The sequence below is a fragment of the Garra rufa genome, chromosome 2, assembly GCF_049309525.1.
Source record: "Garra rufa chromosome 2, GarRuf1.0, whole genome shotgun sequence".
Lineage (NCBI taxonomy): Eukaryota > Metazoa > Chordata > Actinopteri > Cypriniformes > Cyprinidae > Garra > Garra rufa.
Genome location: NC_133362.1, coordinates 15216282 through 15228396, shown reverse-complemented (window position 1 = coordinate 15228396; position 12115 = coordinate 15216282). Strand labels below are relative to the sequence as shown.

Here is a 12115-nt window from a genome sequence, read left to right as displayed (position 1 = left end):
GAATAAAAAATAAAAAGGTTATTAGGAATTTTTATATTTGTCACAAATCACACTTTTTTTCCAGGCAATTCTGTATATATAAACTCGCAATTCTGAGGAAAAAAGTCAGAATTATGTGTTTGCATTTCGCAATTTATATTTTGCAATTCTGTTTTTTTTTTCTGAAAAAATCCTAAATTTAGAGATCGAAAATCAGAATATGGAGAAAAAAGTTTGAATTGTGATATGAAATGTAATCCCCTTGTAGAAACAAACTTTCATAGGTTTCAAATTACATGAGTAAATAATCACAAAATTTTCATGTTTGGGTGAACTATTCCTTTAACACCTTGACCAGAACCAAACGTATACAAATGGTCAGATATATTTTCCGACAAGCTGACTGATTTCGCCATAAGATGGCTGTTGGTGTGTTTGAGTGGTATTTCTAACAGTTTAACAGGTCAGTGTGCTGGAGCTCAGCTGAATCTCTGAATCTTTGATGAAGGAGTCACGTTACACACACACACACACACACACACACACACACACACACAGGCGAGTGTACTGCATATCTGGTTCAACCACTTTAAAATGAAGCCACGTCTATATATAAAAAGTAAATGGTGCACATCACATCCTGTTGCCCATTCCTTCTGGGATCCAAAGTAAATTTGCATGGCCAAAGTCTAGCTAGCATGACTGGCGGAAGCTAGTAAACCTCACTTACAGCAAACCACATCAGTAATATTAGCTCTAACTGCTTTAATAAGACACATGACCTCCTCCAAACAACCGAATAAAACTGAAAGTTCAATGCCAAGCTCAATAAATCAGCAGAGCGAAAATACCTGTTGTGATTTTAAGCTTTAAGACACACTGAAACAAACTAAATGATTTAATTTTAAATTGAAAACTTATAAGGAACCTGTAGAAAACATATTCATTGCCAGCTTGCTTTCTGCGTTTAACTTTAATCTAAATGAAAGTGAGCGCTCAATGACTAAAAATGTGTGCAGAGACAGTTTCCTTAAGAAAAGAGAAGTTGAAATTCATGACGCATTGACATGCTCATGCATCTGAAATACAGCGCTCTGTGGTTTTGAAGACATGCTAATGCATGTCATGTGTATAATATGTTTTTGTGTTTAAAAGAGAATAAAATAGGTTGAAAGAGAGAAAGGAAAGAAAAAAACAAGCACAGATATGTCTTCACTCCACCCCAAAAGTAAATAACAGACTTGTATTATTTGGTTCATTGAGATATGATGTACTGCCCACTCACTTACTGTACATTTGTATTTTCAATATTTATAAACACAAATTATAAGGATTTAACTGTAGTGATTCGGTTCAAAGATTTAACTGCAGTGATTTAGCATTAAGAGCTAAAGCAGTTATCCATCATCAAAAAAGACCAAAAAATGGTTTGCGTAATCACTGAAACTAATCTACTCTTATCTAGTCTCTAAACTAATCTAATCTGCTCACTGATAAGTATTTTTGTACACTGAAAATATTATTCTAAATAAATAATACATTTTCAGTCTAACCAAAATTCTAATAATATTTCAAATAAATTTTGACAAAAGTGACTCCATTGTGTTTAAATGCACATCATGAGATCTGAGCTTGTGACCTGTGATTACTGTCATCGGCAAATACTTTGATCTCAGAGCAGTAAAAGAGTTCACAGTTGTAAAACACTGCAGAAACAGACAGACAATGAAAGAGCAAGGCACAATAAAAAAGACAGACTTGATTATATAAAATTATTATTGATTATATACTTGATTATTTTAAAGTTTTACTCAGTGACCTCTTACAGACAGAAACATTAGAAGAAGACAGCATGATAGTGTCAGATTGATCTGTAATGATCATGGCAGGTTTAAAAGCAACTTCATTTTGAACAGAGCTGAGAATATAACCAGCCTCAATGTGTGACAGATCTCAGCTCTGAGCACTTCCTGTCCTGCTGAGTCAGCATCAGCAACAACAGTAAGGTGAGGGTATATGTGTGCGTGCGTTTTGTCAATTAATTTTTAAGTCAATATAGTTTTTAGTTATTTTTATTTCGGTTGTAGTCATTTTAGTACATTCATTATTTAAATGAGTCTTGTGCCTTGGCTGAAGTTTTCATTAGTGCAGAGATAAATCAAATATTAAAACATTTCCTTGACCTTTGAAATGCCGGTATATATGTGTGTGTGTGTGTGTGTGTGTGTGTGTGTGTGTGATCACCTGGCAGTTGTGAAGTTGTTGTTCAATGCAGTGCTGCATTGCTGCGTCCTGTACTTGCTGTCTCGACCCCTCAAGGCTGACCTGTGCTCTCTCCAGACACACCTCCAGTTGCTCAGCCCTCTCACGGCAGTCATGGAGCAGCCTGTCACCAGTCAACCATCCACCTGAGCTCCCAGCTTCACCTTCGGCCTGGACAATCATACACAACAGAAGCTCAGAGCCAGATGTACATAAGGAGAGAAAAGAAAATCACGAGGCAGGGTAAAGGTAAAGACAGATGTACAGACGAAAGAGAGAGAGAGAGAGAGAGAGAGAGAGAGAGAGAGAGAGAGCACACCTGCTCTGGCTGACTGCAGCAGAAACAGTGAGTACACAGCAGCACAAACTCACACACAAACAACACACACTGGGTGTGTCCTCTGATCCAGAGACAAACAAACTTTCACACTCTCACACTGCTTTCTTTCTCTCTTAGTTTCTGTTTCCCACCGGTTTAACCCTTTGTTTGTTTCTCTACCCCTTGGTGCAGTCTCTGTCTCAATAAACTGTCTCAGCTTTCATACCAGTCATTTGTCATCTAGCCTCTCTCTCTCTCTCTCTCTGTCTGCCCCTGGTTTACTCCACCCACCTGCGGCTACAACTATTTCCTGGAATGTCGTCACTTTCGAGGGCAGCTTGTGTGACCAGGAACACTCTCACACACACTTAAAGAAGGAACTATACTTTTGCCTTGCTCTGCCTCAAATGGCCTAGATTATTTTTCATACTTCATACAATTCTATTACCTTAAAACCATGATTTTGTCCCTATCCGATGTCACAGAACTTTTTGGTATTACTGCAATTCATAGATTTAACTTTTTTTTCTTCCATCCTGTATATATCAGAAATATAGCCACACAGATTAGACGGGACTGAATATAATAATTTGAGAATCAACCACCGTAACCTCAAATGGTGAACCTCAAATCTGAATATTGGAAACGTTTCCCCCTCAATGTCTCTGGTGGTTATGAACTCTTTTCTTGATTTTTTGCACTATGAATACATGTTTTCAAAAATCCAAACTTCCTTCCCAGTCCAGTTAAATTTTGCATTTTGCAAATATGCAAAATGACTAACTTTTTGACGTCAGACAGACATATTTCAACACTTGACTGCCCCTACTTACGTTTATTCTGTGTTCAGAAGGGGTAAGCTAATGAGGAAGTAGGATTTCTACTGGAAACACCAGAAGGACTAATGATAATGATGTTTATTTTTAACTTCAGCTCATTTAATATGCAAAGAGGGCATTTACATAAGTATTAAAGGCACAGCCTCACTGCTCTACTGCACTGTAAAAAGTTTTCACCAGATTCAACTTAAAAACCAAAGTTCAGCAGCTGCCTTAAGTTTTTAAGTTAAATCAGCGTAAAACTACAAGTCATTTTAACTTATTACAATCAAAATTAGTTGATTTAACTTGTGAGCTTAAATGACTTAAGTTGATTTAACTTAACATTTTAAGGCAGCTGCTAAACTTACGTTTTTAAGTTGAAACTGGTGAAAACTTTTTACAGTGTGTAATGATAAGTAAGATATCCTAAATGAACTAAATTCTGACATTTTGATAAAAAACAAAACATAAGTAGACATTAGCCTTTAATTTTACATATTTTCTGCATATGGGTGGATTCCTGACTTTGTGCAGAGTTTGTTTAACAGATAGCAGTGTTGGGAAAAGTTACTTTTAAAAGTAATGCATTACAATATTGAGTTGCTACATAAAAAAAGTAACTAATTGAGTTACTTTTTATGGAAAGTAATTTATTATGTTACTTTTGCGTTACTTTTTGTAAAGTGGGCTGGGCTTGCTCATTTGTTTTTAATAATAAAAACCCAAAAGTTAAATTTTCAGCAACTGTAAGGGTCCTTTCATTTATTTAAAAATTAAACTAATATTCAATGCAAACTTAAAAGTAATGCGTTACTTTACTAGTTACTTAAAAAAGTAATCTGATTACATAACTCAGATTACTTGTAATGCATTACTCCAACACTGGCAACTGTAAGGACCCTTTTATTAAATTTATTTGAAAAAGTAACTTTAATATTCAATGTAAATTTAAAAGTAATGCGTTACTTTACTAGTTACTTGGAAAAAGTAATCCGATTACGTAACTTGCGTTACTTGTAATATTTTACTCCAACACTGACAGACAGCAATAGTAATAATACTAAATATTAATAAGATTAATCATAGTACACGTCAAGCTGTTATTTATTATTAATCAACAATTAATAATTAATGCAAAGGTAAATTCCTGTTACTGAATCCAATCTTTGAAATCACAGACTGCAAGAATAGCACTGCATAAGCTATTCTAGTGTAAGACACAGAAATAAATATTTCTCCTTTGGATATGCAAAGAGAAATGTGCAGGTAAAATGCAACACACTCAGATTTACTAGAGTTTGAAGTCAGCAGGTGAGTGAGTTGATGTGCAAGGTGTGAGTCAGTGGGGTAAGATTCACTAACAACATCTGTGCTTACCAAAGATGCCACTGGCTCTGTCTTCTCCAGGCAAGGCTTGACTGTAATTGTTGTGTGTGTGTCATGTGTGCTTCTGCTGTCTAAACTATGGTCTTGTGCATTTGATGGAGTGCATAAATGGTGCTCTGGTGGTTTGGCTGATGCTGTATTGGTGGGTTTTGTGGAGCTCAGGCTCTGAGGCACAAAGGGGTTTTTCTCTAAGCGAGCCTGTTGACTGAGTGCAGAATATATTTCTGAAACTACCACAAGTTTTTCACTTGTGGAATCACCCAGCTCTTTATCAGAGGCCATGACCTTAGATGAGTCTTGTGTTTCTGTAGATGGGGCTTGTGACTCTGAATGATTTTTTGTGTTGTCTATGAGTGTGATGTGTGTCAGTGTGAGTGTGTGATTGGTGTGTGGCGTCTGTTCCCCCCTCCATGCACCCTGCTCCTGACACAGACAGAGAAAGAGAGAGACGAGCGAAGTGTGAATTTTTTGTTGGAATTTATTTGTTTTCAGACTTGAATGACGGTGATCACACAGGAGGTATGGGAGGGAGAGACCAGGTGAACGTGCACAGGTGTGTATAAGAGTCAGTGCGTTTACATGGCACAAAAAGACAAAATACTAAACATAAATAACATAAATCATATCCTGCTATTCGTCTAATATTCTTAAGAAGGAAAAAGCTTACTTCTAAAGAATGTATCATGTAAACAACAATCGATCATGAAAAACAATAAATTAATCATAATACACATGCACTTAGACATTACTGTGCAGACTGAGCAGCCATCGATTAGCAGATTTTTAATCTTCACGTTACATTTGTTTCACTCCACGAAACAAATCTGTTTGACAAACCTTTCATAGCTTGAAAAAACACTGCTATACAAAACCATACATGCCATATAAAAGATTTTCAAATCTTTTTGTTATCATAGTATTGTATTTAGTAACTAAAAGTCAAGGAGAAGATACCATGCAATGGAAAAATACACAGATTTTCCTGCTGAACAAAAATCAAGACATATAATGCAATAATTACACTTAAATGTGGAAAATAGTACTAACGAAAAGTAGGTGTGTTCAAAATTTTGACTGGTAGTGTATAATGATATTTGTAAAGAAAATAATTTTATATCAGATGGAAACTGGCGGGGTAACTGCGCAGCATAAAAAATAGTGGTTTTAAAGCATTTAGGTGCAGTTATTTTGATCGTTGCTCTGAAAAATTTTGTAGGTGAAATTTCTGCTTAAAATTGGCATAGTGAAGAATTGCCTGATGGACCTTTGGTGGCAGAAAGAAATGTCCTTATTTCCTTATCAAGTTCAGATTTGGTGAATTTAACAATTCGTAACACCGGCCAATAGCAAGCCTCTTGGTTTGGCAGTAACATCTGTGTGGAGAATTATAACATTGTAAACGAGCAAATAGGTCCACAGTGAGGTGCTCATTCTGGCAGTGTCTATTTAGCCATTTTTCCATAACACTGTACTTCAATATTAGAAACAGATGAATAAAACACTATTTAGAAAGCAATCATTTAGGGCTGGTTTGTTTGCAAGCTGGCAGAATAGTTTATTTAGCAAAATTCAGTTGAGCAACTGTAAGTGTGAAAGCATCTTTATATTCTAGTCGATTATAATGAGATCCGCTTTTATTTGTGCAACACCGCACACATCTGGTGTAGACACGGTGTAACATGTAAACACTGATATTATAGAAATAGACATAATTTCATAATGCTCTTTGGTATAAGAATGTTCTCTCTCTTGATCTACAAAATAGCATAGACACTCCCCAAGAAGTTGCTTAAAGCCCTGTCATACATTGATTTGCTTGATTTATATAAAACTGTTTAGCTTTATTTTATACTTGTTTGTTCTTCTGAGCCCAATTCTGAACTATCTGAAGAGATTCTCTCCTCAGAAGTCGTTATTTTTACACATCTGCCATGTAAATGCACTGGGAAGAGAGCTCTAGCTCTAGAAACGTCTACATCTAGGGGTTGTAGAGGTGGGAGTTAAGACAAGGAGGTTCTGTAGGGAGAGAACTACAACTAGGAGACCAAACACCTCTGCTGGCCTCTGGAAGAGGACGTGGAGTTCTCTGTAACAGAGGACGTATTGGTTACCATGTCTGCAGGGAGAGACTGGCTTTCCACTGTGGCATCTGCTTCAGATAAAGCTTCGGACACACCTGTTCCTGAGGCCACAGATGTATCTACTTCTACCTGCAAACACAGGGAAAAAGAGGTTACTTCACATTCTCTTATATGATATTTGTTAAAAAACGCTTTTAGTGGTCGAGTTTAAAGTGGCCACTTAACACTTTTTACAGAACACAAATTAGATTTTTCTTCAGATCTTGCAAGGCAACAAGGATTTTGCCCCTCAACATATTACACATACACATTAATATGATCAAATTAAAAATGGTCATTTTTGCAGAGGCCTATCATTACCTTTGAGTCTGTTGCTTCTGCTTGCTCCAAAATCTGTTCTGTAGAAGAACCCACGTCTGTAGAAACAGTGTCCTGCACAAAAAAACATTAATGATTGGTTACCCAAATACAAAGCGACATATGTTTATGTCTTTCTTTCTTCAGTCGAAAAGAAATAAAGGTTTTTGAGGACAACATTTTAGAACTTTCCATATTGCCACAGTTTCAGTGCAGCTTCAAAGGGCTCTACACGATGCCAGCCGAGGAATAAGGATCATATCTAGCAAAACGCTCTGCCATTTTCTAAGAAAACACATAAATGTATACTTTTTAACCAAACTTGACCTCATGCATTAAGCAATCATGCACGCGTGATGTAGGTGGAATTACCGACACAGTATTTACAAAGCGAATGTGCAAATAAAGTCAAACGGCCTTTACAAAAAAAGGTAAAACAATGATATCAGACGAGTTTTTTCGCCCTATCCTACTTTTTCGAACCAGAGTACACAGACAAAGAATTAACTGCAAGTTGACCTTTCCAACATGAATATTTTTAAGAAAACAATTGTTTTGCTAGATAAGACCCTCATTCTTCGATTAGACTGCGTAGAGAACTTTGAAGCTGCATTAAAATTGAAATTTGGACCTTCAACCCGCTGGCCACTATTCAAGTCCATTAAATGTAGAAATGTTTTCTTCAAAAAACTTCAAAAAATTCTTTGCGCCTGAATAAAGAAAGACATGAACATCTTGGATGACATGGGGGTGAGTACATTATCAGTAAATTTTAATTCTGAAAGTAAACTTCTGCTTTAAGTCTAGTCTCAAACTAAAGAGTTTACAAAATAAATGTATAAAGCACAATATATTGTGCATTGTAATGATTTGTCCATGGATAAGAGTTCTCCACATTGTGTCTATGAAAACCTCTTATGCATGAGATAATCATGTGATTATCCATCACTCATGATTTAGCAAATGTCTATTTTTTTAAATGGACATTTAAACAATCTCTGTAAATATACATACATTTTAGACAGATATAAATTAGATTTGCATAATGTTTAAAATTATTCATCACGTGCCACATTTGCAAATGGAGATCACAGCACTTGTGATTCTCAAGTACAAGGAGTATCTGAAAGACAGTAAATGCAGACTCAATGAAAGAATGCAGTCATACTGCCCCCTAGAGGATGAGGAATAACATGCATGTTCTCATCTAATCAAACGGCACTGTTCAGAAAAGGTCAAATCTGAATAATCTTTATATTAAACTAAAGGGAAAAAACAAAACTGAAATGTAATGAAGCAGAATCTGGAAGAGGAAGAAACAAGAACTTGGTGAAGATGAGGATGATGATGATAAATATAGTAAAGAAAAGAACAGGATGAACAATCTAGGAAGCACAGAGTTAAGACAAAAGTTAGAAAACTATGAACCATGTGATGGAAAAAGTAAGCATGTAGAAAACATGACTGAGGAAACAGGAGGTTGCCCAGGGATGAAGTCTGACCCCTCTGCATTACCTCCACGGTCACGCTGGAGGAAGCCTCAGAATTCTGAAAGGTGGGTGACTTTTCTCTTGCTTCCTCATCCTCATGTTTTACGCAATCGACTTCGTCTTCATTAGAAGCATCTTCCTCTCCATCTTCAGATTCCTCATAGAGCTCGTCCTCTTCCTCTGACTCCTGCTGTCCCATCACATCAGAGACACACATGCACAGCAGCCAGCACAAACACAGCCATGCAACCACAGAGACACAAATAGCGTCAACTGGAGTGCAGGAGAAGATGTTTTCACAGATAGACAGATAGCAGACATGTCATGTGCTGCACTTGATGATATTAACCTCACAAATATGCAATTAAGAAGGGGTTTACAGTTGTACAGTGTGAAAAATCAGAAGTGATTACCCAGGATTACTAACTAAGGGGAAAGTTTGAACAGTGTAACATGGCAAAACTAGGTTAATAAAATCAAGCCAGCAGAACTCCAGCTTTTGAATTTGGCTGCATCAGAAATGCTAAAGATTGGTATTTTAGTTCTTGTTTAAGAATATGAACCATTATGGAGACAAATTTGTCTATAGTGAAAACTAAATATATTAAAAAATATTGCACGTCTGATTGTGTTAAAGGTGACATTAAAACACATTTTAGACTTAATATTAAAAAGTACTCCAAACTAAGTTTAATTATAAGTTTTATATCAGACTTGAGCTATATGTCAGTAAATATGTTAATAGATTTGAACTAAGCTTAGCATGAAATAAATGTATTTTAAATATTTTACTAGGGTTGTCTGCTCTAAAAGTATACACAAATTACATTTTATCTAAATTATAATCGGTCACACTACTGTTCAAAGGTTTAGGTTCAGAAGGTTTTAAGAATTGACCAAATGTGACAATATAAACATTTACAAAACCAAACACTGTTCTTTATTACTTTTTATTTATCAAAGAATCCTGAAAAAAGTATCACGATTTCCAAAAAAACATTATGTAGCATAACCATATTCAATATTAATAATAGGACATGTTTCTTGAGCACCAAATCAGCATATTAAAATTATTTATGAAGAATGATTCAATTTTATGAATTTTTAAATACATTGAAATAAGGTTATTTCAAACTGTAATAATATTTCACAATATTACTTTTTTTCGTTTTACTGTATTTTTGCTTAAATGATTTATATGCATTGGAATAAACTATTTAAAATAGTTTAAAAAGTAGATTATTGTACAAAAACTTCAAGAATATAATTATTTTCAGTATTAGTGTTTCTTACCATATGTTAAAGATACTTAAACATAAGCTTTATAAAATGATTATGTCCAGTCTATTTTGTTGTTTTGTATACATTTTTATTTTGAAGTAACTGTATTATAAAAGCAATAGTGAACTATGCATGCTTTGCCCAACAAAAGCCATTTAGCCATGATTACATACTGTACCTTTTATATATACCTTACTTCTAAATTCTCATACCTGTGTTTCTGTGAGGGTATGGCTGCTTCTCCCAGAGATCCAGCTGAGTCTCTGCTCTGGTGTGGATTGCGCCACTGTCATCAGTGTTGCTCCTGACTTTTTCAAGACATCCTCCTCTACGTGCACAATCTGAATGTGACCACTCTCCTGCACACAGGTTATAATCAGTATGCAATCATTGCCTCTGGATCATTCAATTCTAACATAATACTTTGTCCAACCTGCGTCTCTTCCTCAGTGATTGTGGGCGGGACACTGAGGTGTGGGACAGTAAGGGGTGTGACACAGAGAGGTGGGACAGATGTCTCCTGTACCTCAATGGAGTATTCTTGTGCCAGCTGAGAAGACAAATAATACTGAGCATTATGTGAACTGTGTTTGTTATGTGTGCTTATAGTATATATGCATACCTGTTCAAGTTCCAGCAGCTGTTGCTGTAGTAGTTCTGCTTTTTTGAACACTAAGAGTGTGTTTTCAGCTTTGTCAGGAAGACACAACCCATCCTTACAGTTCTGAATCTCAGCGACTGTTCTTTTCATTAAGTCAATCCTGTCTTCTGTTGCCTGCAAACACACATTAAACACCCACAGGAATCAGGTGCTTGATAGTAACTGCATTTTAGTCTTATCCAAATGTTTAAATACAAAGCAATATTCTTTACCTTTAGACAATCCTGAGTGATGTCTTCTTTGGTGGTCAGAGTAGATTTGATTTTGGCCACATCTTTCTCCATGACTTTCACCTCTGTCTCAATGGCATCCACTTCCTTAGAAACACACATGAACAGATGAAGTTCACATTTATAGATAACATAGCACTGCATTTTTATACACTCAACTATAGTTCGGGGCAAAATGAACAGTAAAAGTTAAATAAATCTGACAAAAACCTCCCTCTGGTAATATTAGATTAGTGGCGGGCTAGTATTTTCACCAGCTAAAAATTGGATTTAAGTCAGTTATTCCTAAATTTTGCTGTAGTCTGTTAGTAGGAAATATAATCTTACATTTTCAAACATTAATTTTGCCATTGATTATAATAATCCAGTGAGATTTTTGTTTGCACAAGGAGTCTGACAACAGCCAGTGCTCCACACAGAGATCTGATCTCATCATTATCCAGTCTGTCTGGAATGACATTAAACAAACTGAGACAGACTAAATCCAGAGGAACTGTGGCAATGTCTCCAAGAAACCTACCTGCAAAGCAACCTGAAAAACTATGCACAAGTGCACCAAGGGCAAAAGCTGCTTTAAACGCAAAGGATGGCCACATCAAATGTTGCTTTAATTTAGTTAATAGAAGTTAACTGATAAAGAAAATCTATTTATGACATTATTTTTTCACAGCATCTTTACACAAGTGCCTAAACCTTTAAACAGTACTGTAGCTTTGCAGGTAGGTTTCTTGAAGCATCATGGAGACGTTGCCACAGTTCTTCAGATTTAGGAGTTGTCAGACTCCTTGTGCAAACAAAAATCTTGCTGGATTATTACAATTAATGGCAAAATTAATGTTTGGAAAAGTAAACAGTAAAATATTTCCAACTGACACACTACAGCAAAAGATAGAAATAACTGACTTGCAACCATTTTAAATTATTTTGGCCACCACTTTATATACTCATAATAATCGTAATTATTACAAGCTTTATTTAAAAACAATAAAAGTCTATAATATATCTTCATTTATCTTATTAGACGCCGATGTGCTTACTGCTGCTGCATGCTCCAGCTGAGATAGGGGTCCCAGCAGGTTGTGCTGCATGTCTGCCACACGCCGATCAGCATTTGAGAGCTGTTCCTCTAATGGACTAACATCAAACGCACTTCCCATCTCTGTCAGCACACTGCCGAAACCCTGCAGAGTCCGTCTCATCTGAGCAGAATCATCCAGAACCATCTAAACCACACACACACACACGTAG

The 12115-nt window shown here is 36.0% G+C and overlaps 1 protein-coding gene across 1 annotated transcript in view; it reads right to left on the bottom strand.

Annotated features, from left to right (window-relative positions):
* The window catches only part of syne2b (spectrin repeat containing, nuclear envelope 2b), a 120046-nt gene that overhangs the window by 49860 nt on the left and 58071 nt on the right, over nt 1-12115 (bottom strand). The window contains exons 71-80 of the mRNA XM_073834594.1: nt 11905-12090; nt 10850-10954; nt 10599-10751; nt 10410-10526; nt 10189-10335; nt 8781-8885; nt 7209-7280; nt 6813-6977; nt 4759-5190; nt 2224-2412 (exon numbers count right to left, since the gene is read on the bottom strand). Of these exons, the coding sequence (XP_073690695.1) occupies nt 2224-2412; nt 4759-5190; nt 6813-6977; nt 7209-7280; nt 8781-8885; nt 10189-10335; nt 10410-10526; nt 10599-10751; nt 10850-10954; nt 11905-12090 (1671 nt within the window). The remainder of the gene's footprint in view (nt 1-2223; nt 2413-4758; nt 5191-6812; nt 6978-7208; nt 7281-8780; nt 8886-10188; nt 10336-10409; nt 10527-10598; nt 10752-10849; nt 10955-11904; nt 12091-12115) is intronic.